The sequence below is a fragment of the Rhea americana genome, unplaced genomic scaffold (genome assembly GCF_003343005.1).
Source record: "Rhea americana isolate MKP2758 unplaced genomic scaffold, rheAme1 scaffold_67, whole genome shotgun sequence".
NCBI classification, from domain to species: Eukaryota; Metazoa; Chordata; class Aves; order Rheiformes; family Rheidae; genus Rhea; species Rhea americana.
In genome coordinates this window covers 1,800,226-1,817,346 of record NW_028186834.1, presented here as the reverse complement: position 1 = coordinate 1,817,346, position 17,121 = coordinate 1,800,226, and the positions used below count along the sequence as shown (strand labels likewise).

Genomic DNA, 17,121 nt, shown 5'->3' with positions numbered 1-17,121 from the left:
CTATAATTCGCTTTTACAAGGACATTTAAGATGACTGACTTTATTTACTGTTTTTTGTCAAAGATACTACTAAAAGAAGGGATAGAGAAAAGAGATTTGAGCCCCAGAAATAGACAGTTAATTTCTTCCTCTTTTGGAGGATAGTCTGGAAGGAGCTTAGCTTACTTTGTCCATGTAGCTAATCAAACCTGCTGGCACAAACCTGGCTATGAAATGAGTATAGGAATTTTTTTGTGTGCTCAGGTTTTGTTTGAAAAGTAACTCTTTTTAATCTACCTTAGTAACAGCAAGTTGGTCTATGTGCACAGACCTGCCTGTGTATTCTAATGATACGGGTATTGATGAGAGAACAGGTAAATATTTACAAGAATTAATCTGGATTACTACTTGTCACAAATTTTCCTTTACTTAATCTTTTGGGATTTACAAATGCACATCTTTTGTACATTGCTTGTAGCAGTTGAACAAGCAGCAACAGTATGAAGCCTGCTTCATCCTTTTGTAAGTGCAGAGACTTAACTTATATTTGTTGTGTTTCTGTATGGCTTCCTCTATTTAAATGAGTCTGAATTCTTGTTCCTTGTATATGTAGGTCGTAGTCGGTATATATCTCAGGCTTTTTTTTTATTTTGTTTGGAATGTCCCTCTCTTTGGAAGAGGGAAATGTTTGGAATTCAGAGCAGCCTAACAGCTAATAACAGTATCTTGCTTCTGCAAAATAGGTATGCTGAACCACTTTGACAACGAAAGCAGAATACTATTCTGCAGAAACTGGATATTCTCAAGCCCCTCAGTCACTATTGAAAAGAAAACTCTGTAGACATATGAGAAGCTGTATGAGACTGCACATGTCACATACAGATATGAAATAATCTGTTCCAGTTTCACTGGGTTTTTCTCTGCTTAAATAGGGCATGTTTTAATTAAAAATCGTATACTTGAACTGTGGGACAAAGGAGAGGACAAATTGCCTGTGAAGACATGAGTAAAAATGATATGGCCAAGAGAATTATGCATACTTTTCCCCCACAGTTTGCAGTTATAAAAATATTTTTCTCATTCCTGCTGGATGTTTATTCTATCTGTTAGAATCCTGTGCTTCATTTTGTTACTATAGGCACAATTCTGACTGTAGTTCATCAACTTGATATTCTGTCAGTATTGATGTTTCARAAGAAAGACTTTCCTTTGGAGTTCCCACTTTGTGTACAAATGCGCATGCACTATACGTCTAGGAAGCTGTATAACTGCAAAGTTAAACACCAGTGCAGCAGCTGGAAATATGAATTTTTATCTAAATTGTTGCTTTGTAGCCTATCTCATTCAGCAAAATATTTCTAAGCACATGCCTGAAGTTTATTACACGTCTCACTGACTTCTTGTATAAGAGTTGTCTTGAGCTTGTGTATTTCTACAAAGTAAGAGAACTTGGCTGTCTGTCATTTAGCTGTCTTTCTACTGAATACTTGAAAAATATCTGGTGTAAATTAACTTTTAAAGTTATCCTTTTCATAGGTGAAACAAACATGTGAAAGTTCCATCTCCTTGAGCCTTCTACAACTAGTCATTTTTCTTTTCCCACCATCTATTCAGTAAGGCCATGGTAAGGCAGTCACCACGGATGTCTGTTTAAGCTGCGTGGCTCTGTGCTGGGGCAGCTGAGTGTGTCCATGCAGTCGGCTGTGGCGCAGCTGCATGGGGCTGGCCTCCAGCTGAGAGACAGCAGCTGAAACCCTCCTGGCAAGTTCTGTGGTGATCATCTGACTGAGACCTAATTCTGGTCAATTGGACAAGTCAATAAACTGTCCTTTTTTTTTCTTTTTTTTTGTTATTCTACATATCTTTATACCAATATAGCTCTATTTACACAAAAGTATCAAAATAGATGAAGTAGTACAGCTTCCTAGTATACACAATGTGTAAGTTATGGTATGGTATAGGAAGAGGCATTTTTTTTCTTCTATTCTGAAGAAAAAGTAAATAGATTCTGGGGGAGGTGAAGGGAGGAGATTATTGATTTAAAGTTATCAAAATCTTAATTACTTGCACWATGTGCAGATGAATAACGCAGCTAAACTAGTAGTAGTATTGCATAAGCTCTCATCTGGTATCATTTTTTTTTATTTTTGTTACAGTTCATCAGTAGGATATTTGCAGCCTCCTGGATCAGAGCAGATACAGTTTCCTAGAACATCATCACCATGCAACTCACAGCAGCTTCAAGGACAGCAATGTGCAGGTTGGAATAAATTTTGATTTATTTATCATTGAAAGCTCTCAAATTACTTTCTTAAAATTCAGTAATATACATCATAATGCCTTCCTTTTATGCTTGTGAGTTGAGAAAGATAGATCTGAGAATAAATACAGACTCAAGAGAATGACTTGCATCTTCTAAATAGTGACACAGGTTTGAAAAATTTGAGATATGGGTTTGCATATGATAGCAAAAGCAAAAATCATTGTGGAAGCAGTGTACCTGGCTGCTCTGCAGAAAAAGCATTTAAGATGATTCATTTGAATAAACTAGGAGTAGAATATATGGTTTTCTTTTTCTTTTATCTTTTTTTTCTTTCCTTCTTTCCCCACTAAGACTTCCTGGGAAGAAGAGTGAAAATTTTAAGTATCTCTTTGGTAGAGGATAGAGAGGAGAAGTAGCTTTTTGGACCTGCTGGAAGAGGAAATTAAATTTAAGTGGTGTGGTGTGGTTTTTTTTGTTTGTTTGTTTGTTTGTTTTTTGTTTTTTAAATGTTAGCCTTATTTACTGCTTTTACTTCCATAGTTTATAACAACCATTCAAGTCAGAAGCCATCACCTCCTACATTATTACCACCTTCATCAAAATCAAAGCCCCAACAGGCTGCTTCCATTGTGCACTACAGCATAGTGTCTTCATCCTCATCCTGTAAAAGTTCGCCCACTGGTCTTTCCATCATGCAGCCAATAAAAGGTATATCTTACTAGGATTTTCTTGCAAGCCATTCTGTCCCAAAATCTGTTGTGAATTATTCCTGGCTGATAGAATTGTGACATGAGTGCCATCTGTACAAATACTTGTTCTGAACCAGTTTCAGAATGTTTTATCCACAAACTGTTTATAAGTGCTAGTACCCAAATGCCTACATCCTGTGAATTACTAGCTGCAACTCGTATGTAATTAACAGACTGCTCAGGAAATATAAGGCATTAGGGTTAGACTCTAAACAAGGAGGTTATAAAACAATCCTAGATCGTATTGGTTCTGTCCTTATTTTACAGATAGGAAATTTGATGCATTAGAAGCTGGGTTGTCCAAAAAGTTGTAATCTCAAATATTTCTATCTCAAATATTTCTATCTCTGTGTTTTGCAAGCAACCAGTAGATTAAACAACCCTGGGTCAGTGACCTATATTCCACTATAAATGGGATTTTTCTTATGAACGTTTATCTTTTAAGGTATTTTTATAGCCTGTTTATTAGTAGATAGATAACGTGCAGTTAAATGCCAAGGTAGCTGACCTTTTAGCAGTATATTTTAGTTGATGCAGAGGCTTGTTTCCATTTTCCTTGAAGTTTCTTTGGCTGTAGTTCTTGAAGACTGTCATTTCATGATATCTAAAATTTGGTCTTGCTATAGTTTATTCTTCCACCCTGTCATAATCTGTCCTGATAATTATAGCTTTAGGCAGTTTTGAAGGCTTGATTCAAATTTGTTAAGCTGTATGATTTAAAGAAGTTTGCAGAAAGGGAGGCCTTCTGTAACACAACAAATATTGAGAGAATTTAAAAAATAATAAAAAAACATTTCAGCAATAGTAGTATTGAAATGATGAATCAAAGTGATTGAGATAAGGATGAAGAGGAAATAYGTAGACAAGAGGCTGAGTGGGTTTTTTTTGTTTTTGAAAATTTAGAGCCTTTTATGGGAGGCTCTTTATCTGGGAGCCTTTTATGATTTCTTCTGAGTTTCCTTTCTCATGCATTTTGACTGATGATGAAGTGTCTGCAAACTGACTTAYGCCTTCTGTGAGGCTTCATTTCATCAGCATGCTTAAGAAAAGAATTCCATTTATTGAAATGCTGTGGAACTAGTGGGGATAAAACAAACCAGTCTTTCTGGATGTACAAACTTCTTTTTGCAGTTTAAACAGCATTTTCAGGTTGTGACAGTAATGGGATTTTTGATTGTTTTAAGAAATGATACTGTAGATGATTTTGAAAGGCAAGCATTTTTATTGGGTGTTCAGATGTCACAGAACGGAGGAAAAAAGGCCCGAAACAGTAGTATGCTGAGTGTTGTAGAATAAAATATTAAACTATTATAAGCAGATATAAATACATATTTTATAATATTCATAAAATACAGATATTATGAATACTTAAAATTAAAACAGTTTTCTTGTGCAAAATATAACATGTATATACAGATGTTTGCCTGGTATATCTCAGGTTTACATATACATGTTATTCTAATTTATGCCTTTGCCATTTGGAAACTGTTATAGATATTATTATAGGAGATATCCATAAATATAGATAGCTTTTATTTTGGCATGCAACAAAATAGAAACATTCACAATCTGGCTCTTGTGGGGACAGAACAACAAGAACTCTTTAATTTATATTCTCTGCTAAAGTTGGCCAGGTATCTGATTCTTTCATTTCCATCCGTAACACACTAGTAGTACTTTATCACCATTGAAAAGATTTTTCTGATACTTGATTACAAAGGGAGCATAGATGTGAAAGCATTACAGTATTTATCAAAATAAATGAAATAACAACAGATCTGGTAAATATTTCAGAATACAATTTACAAAAGGTAATGTRGGTTTAACAGAACGAGCATTTGTTATTCTACATTTTTGTTGTTTGGCTTGCTTTCCTAAGGAGTCAGATTGTTTCTTTTTGTGGAGTGTAGAGGTAGTGAAAAGAATAGCCTATTTGAAAAACAAAACAAAACAATTTAAAAAATGCATTCATCTTGTATCTGACCTGCATCCCAAAATGTACTGGGTAGTGAGATTAGATTGTAGGCTCATCCCTCTTTAAAGGTGGGTGATTAAATGATTTTTAAACCACATATTTTAATCATGGTTTCAGAGAAGTGATGTAAAGAGTTAGTGGCTAAATGAGAAGGGAAATGGCAAACAACCAATTAAAAGTAAACAGGACATGACAGAAATTGTCTACGATGAGCCAAGTCAAAAGAGGGAAGCAGCTTCTTGCATGCAGCCTCTTGTTGTAGCTCCTCACGTAAAACCTTTGGAACAACACTGGCTGTTTGGCTTTTCTCCCCTAACTTGGGAACTTCTGTTGCTACCACAGTAACAAAGTAGTACAGCATAAGAGATTAATTTGCAGTCTTTGCCCAGAAAAATGATCATCKATAGAAACAACCTGTAAATGAGGCTTAGCCTGTAAAGAATGATTACTATAAAGAATAATTAATTCTTTACATTTACTGTAAAGAACAATTGTAGGTCTTTCTAATGTGTGGTATCATGTTGGAGAAAAAAWTTTTGAGTCTATATTGCTGCTTATCATGAAACATTGCATAATTTTTATTTTTAAATACTGCTTATATTTACTTAATATGACCTGTTCTTTGATACATCACTCTAATGTGAATGTTAACTACTTTCAGCTACAGTTAAATGGAATAATTTGTTTCAGAAATATTCTCAATTAAGAGTTTCAATGGTTCCACTTACATTTTTAAATTCTGGGAAGCCTTCTGTGCTATCTGTCAACGACTTGTCTAATAGTAGAAATGTCACCATACAGAAGATACTGCCCTAGTTTTCTAGTATTCAGCAATATATTTTGCAAAATGCTCATTATGTAACTTGCCTTTTTAATTCACCTCTGTTCTGCTAAAATTAAAACTGAAATATWTGATGAACTAATAATATCCTACATGTTTCTTGTGTTGTAGCAGTAGCACCACCACCAGGTGGAGGAGTAGTAATGATGCAACTAAATATACCTAACAATCCCCAGCCTCGGAACCATTCACCTCCGCAGTGGAAACACAATAAATATTACTGTGATCATCAAAGGGGGCAGAAGTCCACAGAATTTAGCACTTTAGACAGTGCCACACAGGTATAAGCTTTTTGTTTTGCTTTATAGGATGGATTATGATTTACATAAATTGCATCTTTGCATTATCTTCTAAGTTCTTTTGGGGGGAATAAGTCTTTTCTGATAGTGTTTACTTATAGCTATTTTAACTTTGCTTCCTGTGTTTGAATGGTGGAGGTATTGTTTAGCTCATTCAACAAAATGTATATAGTTTTTTAAACACTAACTTGTTGGCATTATCTTTATTGTAGTTGCAGCATAGTCCTCAACTAGGTAGTCCTGTCACCTCACCGGTCCAATCACCAGCACCAGCTCAGCTATCAAATATGAAGAACATCCGTCCCACTTTAACACCTCTTTCTATTGTGCCCCAGTTTTCTAGACCTTTTGTCCCTGGACAAGGTATATTCTCAGTTAACTAAAATGTGTGTTTTCTAGTTGAATTTTTTTAATATAATTTATATGAAGACTCTCTGATAAATGGGTTGAGTTGTAATGCTTTTGAAACGGGATCAGAATTGGGCACTCTTTACTATGTAAAAATTCAGCCTTATCTTTCTGCACTAATACCAACTCCCATATACTCCAAAGCTTTGATCTTATTATTATTGGGAGAGCTTTTATAACTCACTAGCTCTCTCACGTGTGGAATTCCTCACTTCTGCGTTGTAAATCTTAAAGCAAAATTATATCAAATATTTTATTAAGTTTTAACTATAAATCAAGAACTCTACATAACACTGTTAAAAAGGATGCTATTTAAGAAGTACAAAGATAAATAATGTGGGGACCAGCTGATCTTAATACATCAGGTAGATGTATTTCCTTGAGGGAAAGGCTACAGAAAAGAGATGTTAAGATAAACCTTCTGCCAAACTTGTTTTTTGATGGTGCACTGAATAAAACCTCTACTTAGGGGTGAATTCATTCCTTTCTAGAACACTGTCATAATGGGGCTGGAACCCCTAGCCAATACTGCTGCTATTTCAAATAGTAATAAATAGTTCTATTATCTTTCTGGGCTCTCTAACCCAAAGATGTAAGAAATTCCTTCTGCAAGGTTATCAGGCCTCTGCTGCCACAGTAGTAATAGAACAGCAGATAGAATTTTCAGAGATGTGAAAATTGATGTTTTATACAAACAAATGCTTTAAAAAAAGAAAACACACACACACACACACACACATTAAAAAAAAAAAAAAAATGTGACTGACCAAAGATGTTCCAATACAGTTCCTAAGTTCAAACCTAATGGGTCTATTTTTACTGAAATGTCTAAGTGAAAGAAAGTAAAGTAAAATTATAGGAAAAATAATTTTTTACATCTTACTTATTGATAAAGAAAATCTTATTTTGTCTTTTGTCCTGCATAATCTTTACATAATTGCTTTCATAGTCTTTACATAATTGCTGTGTTCCATTCTTACTGCAAAAATTCCAGATCATCTGTTATAAAGTTTCAAATTTTCTTTCTCAACTTTCTTAATCTCTTGTGATTATTACAAATTTCTTTTCAGTTGCCTTGTGGAATGTAAAAATGAAACTGGCGCTCATCAGAGCTACCACCATGCAAATGGTTAAAATAGTACATTGAGAGGAACTTTAGCTTTATTAAGCTCATTTTGAAATAACGGGAACATAGATAAGACTGCAGAGAAGAAAAAAAAAAATCAAGTTTTTCAGTTTAACTTTAAATGGTACAAGCTTAAAGCTTCTTGCTTTCACCTTACATGAACGGTTCATGACTTGCATATGCCTACCATTACTTTCTGAAACGCTTATTTAGTCATGCCAAATCTTACTCTTAGCCTAGCCAAATGCACTACTACATACATAATCACTCTGCTTTCTCTTCTGTGTAAGGTACACAGCTTAAGAAAATTTAGAGGAAGATTTCATATTACAAGACAAAAATTCTAATTGCCTCTCTCTTTAAGGAGATGCCAGATACCCATTGCTTGGCCAGCCCCTGCAATACAATCCTCCATCTTTGTTACGTGGACAAGTAACAAGCCAACAGGTATGAAAGAGAGCAATTTCCTGGCAGCACTGAAGAGAACAATTCAGGACTGCTGCTGTAATAACCATGAACAGGGCAATATATTATTGTATTAGAAATGTAATTGATTGGAAGATGGCTGCTTTTCAATAACATCTTATTCTGTATTGATTCTTCCCATTGTTTTTGTTTTAAAAACGGTGAAAATCATTATTCTGAAAATTAGCTTTTCTTAACCTAAATTTCAACCTGCAAAAGAAAATACAAGTCACAATGTAGATTATGAACTTTTTGGATCAACAGTTCTAAACAATTAGAATGTGTGCAAAACTAAAGGGTTTTCTTTATTTGAGTAACAACTTCAAAAAATAAAAAATGGGTATTTCTAAAGAAAGAGTTCTTTGTTTTGCTAATGAAGTTATGGATTGAACATGCCTGATTGCACATTTGTTAAACTCCAAAACAAATACTAGACCCAAAATTCTTTTCTGTACCATTGCACTGCAGATTACTTTCCAGACATTCTTCTGTACCATCTCTCACTGAGCTAATCCTGAAATTTTCCATACTGATGCATTGTCATTGATATGATTTATATCCATCTTTGCAGTGTCAGCCTGGAAACAGACATGGGAACAGGGGAAAGAAGCCAGCAAAGAAGGCTGCTTCAGCAGATCTTGGTGCTGGAGAACCAGGTATAGAATTGCTGACTGACTCAGTCCTCCAGCAGAATGGATTAATCAGAACAGAACAGCTGACATGTATGTAGGGTGTGGTAGTGTCTCTTTGTTTTTTGATTATCTCATGTAGTGATAGTCTGGGGTGTAACAGGAGAAGCATAGGTGAAAAATGGGCAAGAATGAAGAGTAATCAGACAGAAATGGACAAGGCAAACCCTGGAAAGATAAGGATGGAGGTGAAGACGACTTGATCAGGATCAGGAGAGAGAGGGGAAAGAGGGTGTTTATTGGAGAAAGGTGTCATTTTGAGGGCTGTGGGAAGGACTAGAAAAGACAAGGATTAAACAGCACTGGAATAAAAAGGGTTGTTAGTTTACTGGACTTGAGTYGATACCAAAACCATTTTCTAATATTGTATTAAATATACAGAACTCTCACTTCCTTTTACTTACATGATACTTGAAATTATACATAGACCACATTTTGGCTCCCCAAAATGTGACAATGTGTCTACTGGTGAAAAGGCATATTACCCAGTAAGGAAATTTTTTGTTCAGATTGTAAAATGCTGAGCTCTGTAGTTCCTCTGAGTAGAGTACCTACAGCTCGTTGAAGTTGGTAGAAATGTCATACAAATTAAACTTGACATGTGCTATCTTTGGATCTTTACTGGAAAAAATTTTGTTGTAAATGCTTTTTGCAGAATGTTAAGGATAAGTCAGCTTTTTCTAACAATTTTTTGGCAAGACAGAGAAAATAGACTAGTCTTCTGTCAGAGCGATATGTCAGATGGTAGTGTGAGTTCTCAAACCTGCAAGATTAGGTGTACATTTTTTTTTTCCTTTTTTCTTTTGAAGGGCCTTTTTCAAGTTTGTGTTCTTAGCTTTTGTTTGTATGCTTGTAGCTTTAAGTGGTACTAAGTGTGAAAGCAAAAGGTTCTCTAAAGCACCAGAAAWGGGATGTCTGTCTATTTGACATAAGCTAACTGGAGCAGGGGGAGGGGGAATATTTACTCATTTTCCATTGTGTTTTGTGTATCTTAGGAACAATGAACAATTTTAATATTCTTCTTGTTTCAGTTGTGGGAAAAGTTTTAGAAATTACTGAACTACCAGAAGGAATAACTCGTATGGAAGCAGAAAAATTATTTGGAGAACTGTTTAAAGTTGGTGCCAAGATTCGGTGGCTAAGAGATTCCCAGCGTCTACAAACACAGCAGCAGCAGCACCATCGTCGTCACTGTGGCAGTGGAGAYAGTAATGTGAACACTGAGCCATCCAAACCTAGTGACTTGGCCTCCACTTACACGGTTCTAGCTACGTTCCCTACAATGACAGCTGCTCAAAACGCATTGAAGAAACAAAGTAGTACCTCAGTTAACAAGTTCAGGCTGAGAACAAGCAAGAAGCACTACGACTTTCACATTCTGGAAAGGGCTAGTTCTCAGTAGCAGTTAACATCAGTGGACACTCAGCCTTTTCTACTTCCATGTCCTTCTCTCTTTGATTGGCTTGATGTTACGGGGTTTCTGTTCTCTTCATAGAGACTCCTGGGATGTTTTGTCATATTACCCGTTGAAGAATAACCCAGTGATCCAGCAAGATGAAGAAAAAAACTACAGAGTTAATCCCAGACAATAGCAAGCAATCATCTTTGAGACAGAAAGGCAGCTTTCTATAAGGAATGCTGTTAAAATGCCCCCTACTTTTATAGTAGTTTTGTTTTATATTTCTGAATTCTTGTATCAGATCCAAAGTTCTATTGTACAGCAAATGTTCATAACAAATACCCATGTTCAGATTTGTATTTTATAATCCCTTTTCACTGCCAGCACAGAGCTATCCTTTCCAAGACAGGAACCTAAGGGAGCAGGTGTGGGGGAAGAGAACCATTTTCAAGGAATTACACGCTGTTTTCTAGGAAACTACCCCAAATCTTTAAGTTAACCTGTTCTTCTCCTCTTGTGTGTGTTTTTTTTAACAATGTCATTTTAGTAGATAGTTAACTCCTTAGATGTTGTTTTCTTTTGAGATTCATCCAAGCAATGTCAAAAGAAATTACAAGTGTGTGTGTGTGTGTGTGTGTGTGTGTGTACCCTTGAAGGATTTGTTCTGATCCAACAACTTTAACAAGTATATAAAGGGGAATATGAATAGATTACAAAGAATGTTCACGGAATCACATTTTAATATTCGTTCTTTTTAGCAAAAGTGTGAAGAAACTAAAATGTATCTTCACAAGTGACAAAACATTTGCACTTTAATTGTGTTCCCACCAGTATGGATCTTCCTCTTCTTTTTCACGCTAAGATAATTGTGTTTGATAAGTGCTGGAACCCTCTTTAATGGTTTAAGTTTTCATCATTTGCAGAGGATCACTGGACATCAAAAGATTCATTGCACATACAAATGAGACAAGAAACCTTTTTTTCAATTTCTGTGTAATTTGCAAGGCTGTACAATGTGTGCTGATGCAAGCCTTTTTCAGTTCAAGAAAATAAATGTTTACAAACACAAACTTTTTCAGTGCACTTGTTTAAACTTCTAGGAGTCTTCTGGATGAACAAGTACTGAAGGGTTAGGATCCCTATAAATGTGAGATAAAGGAAACTTAAATACTGTAAATATCAGTTAGAACTTTTCAAAGAACTGCTATGTTCCTCTTATTAAAATATTTATTTAAGTTATCCTCTCCTTTAACAYTTTTAAATGTTCCTCTATACAGGTTTAAAAGAGAAAGAAATTGATCATAGACTATAAGGGGCTGCCTCTGTTTCTTATTTTTATCACATGTTCTGACTTGCTGTGTAGACAACTCAGACAACTGCAGCTGTAGCTTAGTAAAAGATACTTTGTAACTTCTGTAAGCCAGAAACTTAGTGTAAGTTATGTTTAAAATGCRTATTTTAGACAGGAAAATACAATTTCAGTTGCCCAAACTAGCATTAATTTTAATATTTTATACTAGAAGTTCTGACAACCAAACATGTGAAGTGGCAACAACTGTCCTAAGCATGTTTCATTCTTACATGCTTAATATGATATAAGCAGAATCAAAATTCTCAGAAGAAAATGATATGCTTGGGAATGGTGCAGCCTAATGAATCAGGCAGATGAGACTTGATTCTGCAAAATGCTGCAGTGGCAGGTATTTACGTGACTAAAGTAAAACTTGCACCTAGATGCTCTGATGAAGCAGAAGTAAAAGGTTCAGTGTCAACTCCCTATTCAAAAGACAAATCTATTTATCCTTTTTCCTTTTGCTAAAAGGACACTTAGCATTTATRTTCACTTGCAGCTACTTAATTTAAGAATCCTACCTGAGAGACTTCCACCTCCAGTTGAATTGCTGTAGCTCACTGTATCAATGACCAAAGACGATCCAAACCCCAGGMTATGCAGATTATAATATTCCCCTCCTCTGACTACTATAAATAGAGAGAAAATTGTTAYCAATGCACAGGCTCCATCATTCCCTCTTGCCAGGTTCCAGCACCAGTTCAAGATTATGGTTTTAGTTCTGTAAAAGTCATTAGCAGACTAAAAGGTCTGTAATGACAGTTGTTCACAAGCCCTAGAGGCAGCTGCCTCCTGTGGCTAACAAACTCCAGGATAAGATTTCTGATGGAAAACAGAATCAATAGTGAACAGTTTCCATCTATTTTGAATGACCTAAGAAAATAGAACATCAAGCATTTCCAGATGATGCTGCATGACTTACTGCTTTTAATAAGCTTTCCTGTAACAACCAAAGAAGACTTAATGAGAGAGGTAAGCAYGGAGAAAACAGAAACAATCCAAGCAAAAGGAGGGAATGAATGCAGTGATTATAAACAGCACCCAGTAAGTATTTAATTCTTAACAARTAAGTTGTAAATCAGAGAGTAAGTTGCCAGAGGAGAAAAAATTATATCCCTTAGCAGGTTATTTGTATTCTAATCCTGAATCTTGTAATTACTTGCTGGAATACTATTCCTACTGGCAAGTTACCATTTATTAGCATCTTTTATTTGTTTATATTTTATTTATAAATAGGGACAGTTACATTTTTGATCTGGGCATGCTGCTGTGTGACTTGAAGATATTCATGGGACTTCAAGTGTCAAGTGCCACTGATGTCAAAAGTGGGCACAAAAACTAATCAATTTTTGCTTTATATTCTTTTGTTCATTCCTGATTTTTGTCACATTTGGTACTGTCTATAGGAAATGAGCAAGCTTCATCAGATGTGAGCTTCCAAATTAATATAACCAGGACCAGCTGTACTTTCCTGGCTTTTACTCATCTGTCTTACCAGTTTTCTACTCCTTTTTACTTCCATAAATGCACAAGCCTAGGGACTGCATACAAACACCCAAGAATTAGATTTGTTTCATAGATTTGGATCATGTTCTAGAAAGCAAATGTACTTTATGGCATGAATAGACACTGTATGTAAAACCTGCATTCTCAGGTGTTCTTGAGTTTCCTGTTTGTTACTTAACATTGTAGCAATTCTTAAATAATGACARAATGAATTAAGTGAGGATTTGCATTATACTACAGTGATACACATTTCATTTGGGAGCTTTTCTTATGACTTAAAAGCTGAGAGAAAAACAAGGGAAGAAAAAAAAACATTTAGTAATCGCCTTGTACAAAGGTGGYGGCTACTACTTAATTTTTACATATTTTTCTGCATAAAATGCCTTCCTGAATTTGTGAACAGACTTAATGTTGTTTGTGTTGGTACACTGAAAATGAACATTCAAAATTAAGAAGAATTTAAACCCTATTTTCTGGGAGTACTCGGACACATGCACATGAGGTTGGAGTCAGGCAGATCCTAACAGCACATTTGAGTGATCTGCTGACGGGTTCCTCAACACTGCCAAACTGAAGCCTCATATTCTTTATGTTTCAGTAAGACTAAATTGATATCAAGTGAAATGTAGATAATATGTATCTTGCATCTTGCCTGAAACTCCTCACTGAGCAAGTTTATTGTATTTTAATGTTGAAATCCTTTTCTTTCACCCATGCATGTAGACTTGGAAGATGGCCGTAAAAAGGAAAACACTGGTTGTGATTTCATCTACATCATCTACAAAGAAAGAAATGTAACATTGTGGAGACTGAAGACTCTATAGCACTTAGGTGTTTCTACCTGCAAACATCTCTAATCTTGCTGGGCTTTTAAAAGATAGAGGCCTCTATGTTGTGTTTCAAGACTCAGATGGGGACAGTGGTACATGAATAACAATTTAATGTTGTCAAAGCATGAGAAAAATTGTTCAGCTTGAGGAATGAAATAAGGTACATGCATATCCAACATGCATACCCAACATGCCTTTCACAATAACACTAGCTTTCTTCTCTTGCACTGTACAAGCAGCTCCATATCATTTTTCCTTTCTATTGATGCAAGCCATATCTCTCAAGGTGGAATAAATAGTTGTATTTTCATGCTTTGACACTTACTTGTGCCTTAAAACTTAATTGATCTGTTGGTTGTTTTAAGCAACCTTGATGTTTTKTTGTTTGAGTTAATCTTGTACTAASTTGTAAAAATGTTCAGGAGGAAGTCACAATTAAAATCACAACTAATGTCTTTTTATAAAAGATATGTTTAGCTCCATGATTCTTCCCCAMCCCAAGAAAATTGGCGTGGGCTGTTATTTCCTGTATTTAGCCTTGAGGCAAAGAATGTTTATACGAAGGTTTGGAGAAAACTGATCAAACCACCTTTATGTTAGTCGTGAAAAATTACTCTAGCTAGAATTTTTATGTTAGTCTTTATTTCTAGCTAAGAAGGACTTATTCTAATCCCTTCAATGTTTCTACAGCTCAGTCTTCCTGATGATTGTTATTTAAAATAATTAGTCTAACTTTCAGTGATCAGATCCATACTCACTGAAATCTTGATCCTACTCACATTTAAAATGTTTTGGAGTATTTTTGGCCAGTGATGTCAACATGTATGAAAAATTGTTTGAAGTGCAGAATGTTAATGTGACTTTATTTTGGAAGCCTTAATTTTCAGATGTAGACCAGAACTCATAAAAGGGCCTAATTTCCCAAACTTTCTGCAAATGAAGTCTCTAAGTTCTCTCATTCTGCAAGTTCAGGGCAAAGTCACTATTCAAGTTTGAAAACTTTAAATACAAGGTTCAGTGTAAATGAAGTTGCATCTTGGCTGACTTGAGAATGTAAGCGGTAATATTCCTATYATAGCAAGCAGGAGCCTTCTTTTAGTACAAAGGCTGTCTTGTGCATTAAGGTTTGTAGGAATGTACTTCGGACCTGACTCTTTGGCAGCCACTTATTTAACAAAGTTTATTTTTTAGCCTGCTYGTAACTCCTTGACTTCCTGTCCTGCTTGTCCTGTTTGCTCTCTGTCAAAATTGGTCAGGTTGAAAGTRAATCTTAGAGATGTTTAAACAGCATTAGAATTTGGTTCAGGACACACAAACGTTAGTGTTTCCTGATTTCCCCCGCCCTTTATCAGTCTGAGGGGTAATGCACATGAGCCTAGTCATTATATAGGATGCATGCAACTGCAATGAACTGTTTCTGCATTTCTGGAAAGAAATCTGAATGTCAGATGAGACTAGTGCTGTAAACCAAAGAGCTATATAGGAAAATCTGTTTGTTTCTGATAGCTGTATGTTTTCAAAACTAGTCCAAAGTATAAAAATAAAATGTGCTACTGTATAACGCTTAATGTTGGAGTTTATTCTTAATTCGGTCCTTGTGCCTCAGGTAACTGAGAATCTGAATCTAAAACCRCAAGAATTAGAGAGTATACAGCATAGCCCTGTCCCTCTCATTATTTCCAAACTGATTATTCTGAGGAATAGCACTGTTGAATGTGCTATGCTAATACATCACACAGATTTACARATACTGGATAGCTTGTCTCCATGTGTTAACTCAGATTCTTTACTATTTTTGCTTGGCTTATACTGATACTTGGATTGGTTAATGGACCATTGATAAGTGCCAATTAAAAGCAGTAATTCACTAATAATTACCTTTCTAATGCAAGTAGATCTGCATGTTGGGGGGAAGTCTCTTTAAAAATGTAAACAGCTCTCTTGCATCACTTTCCAAAATCGCTGCAGAATTCAGGTTTATCTATCTTCTTAAACTATCTGAAATTTCACAGGAGCAAGACGTGATTTCAGTCAAACTTGGCTCCATAGCTTCCGAAGAATCTTACACTTGCGATAGTGGATGCTCTGAAGGTGGCCTGTGAGGTTTCCTCAGATGTTACACAAAGGTGCTACTACAACCACTTTGAAAAGCCAGGCAGATGTGGGACAGGCCTTTCAAACAAACTTGCTATTAAAAAAAAATAAGTTACCTTAATCCACGTGCAATTTTCCTTTTTTTCCCCGCAAGGTTATTTATGTATCCCCTTTCTTTACACGTAACAGCTGACTTTTTTGTCTCTGCAAAATATATGTTGTTTCAATTGACACCATCTRGACTATGAAATGAGCCCTCTGGCATTGCTTCTTTGATCTGTTTGGCACTGTGAAGAAAGAAATGATGAAGAATGCCCTCAGACCAGAACAGCCGCACTGGCGGCTGCTTACACCCTCGTGAATCTCGTGTAAGTACCACGCGGGTAGAGCAGAACTCACCCACGCAAGGAGCAGCGTGACCATGACACACGGTTTCCATGAGCTGCGTATTTGAGAAATACGTTTTTGTGTATTAGTGTTGATTTGCCCCTTTTCATTATAGCTTATCTTTTGTTGTTATTACCTATTGATTTTTTTATGCAATTATTACAGGCCAAGTGGCCCTTTGCTGTCCTCTATTTTACAACGCTTTCCAACATCACCCTTTCTTCGTAGTACAGTTTCCTTTGGCTAAACGTTATCACTGGAGTACTTGAAGGAAAAGTGGTTTTTCTCGTCCCTGGGGAAAGCCCCTCCGCGAAGCCGGCGCGGCCGCCCGGGGCCTCGCTGCCGCCCCGGGCCCAGCGCCGCGCCATGGTCGGGGCCGCCATTTCGTGGCGGGGGGGCTGCCGCAGCGCGGCCTCGCGGGCCCAACATGGCGGCCGCCCCCCTCCCCCCAACCTTTGCTGGGTGAATCTGCCGACGCCAAACGCGCGGCTTGCCCGGGTGGCGGGGAGAATCGGCGGACGCGAAGCGGAAGGTGACGCTGCGGCGGGCGCAGGCGCCGCGAGGGCCGTAGCGGCGGCCTCCGGCGGCCCCGCCCCCTCCACTCCGGCCGCCGGCGGCGGTGGCGGCGCATGCGCGGGGCGGTGGGTGGTGGCGCCCGGGGCCGGCGGCACCATGATGTGGTTCGGCGGCTCCATCCCGGCCGCCATCGCCGCCGCCAAGCAGCGGAGCTCCGTCTTCGTCGTGTTCGTGTCAGGTACGG

General features: G+C 36.9%; 2 protein-coding genes across 4 annotated transcripts in view; both read left to right on the top strand.

Moving 5' to 3' along the window:
- The window catches only part of R3HDM1 (R3H domain containing 1), a 50,898-nt gene extending 39,635 nt beyond the window's left edge, over positions 1 to 11,263 (top strand). For 2 of the 3 annotated variants that reach the window (XM_085320948.1, XM_085320946.1), the window contains 7 exons: positions 2,136 to 2,239; positions 2,783 to 2,950; positions 5,919 to 6,088; positions 6,319 to 6,469; positions 8,005 to 8,087; positions 8,677 to 8,827; positions 9,826 to 11,263. In XM_085320948.1, coding sequence (XP_085177074.1) covers positions 2,136 to 2,239; positions 2,783 to 2,950; positions 5,919 to 6,088; positions 6,319 to 6,469; positions 8,005 to 8,087; positions 8,677 to 8,827; positions 9,826 to 10,196 — 1,198 coding nt within the window. In that variant the 3' untranslated portion in view covers positions 10,197 to 11,263. The remainder of the gene's footprint in view (positions 1 to 2,135; positions 2,240 to 2,782; positions 2,951 to 5,918; positions 6,089 to 6,318; positions 6,470 to 8,004; positions 8,088 to 8,676; positions 8,828 to 9,825) is intronic. The other variant, XM_085320947.1, reaches the window with a different exon arrangement.
- Positions 11,264 to 16,973: 5,710 nt separating this feature from the next.
- UBXN4 (UBX domain protein 4) overlaps positions 16,974 to 17,121 on the top strand; it is a 15,582-nt gene continuing 15,434 nt past the window's right edge. The window contains exon 1 of the mRNA XM_085320935.1: positions 16,974 to 17,115. Within this exon, the coding sequence (XP_085177061.1) occupies positions 17,034 to 17,115 (82 nt within the window). The 5' untranslated portion in view covers positions 16,974 to 17,033. The remainder of the gene's footprint in view (positions 17,116 to 17,121) is intronic.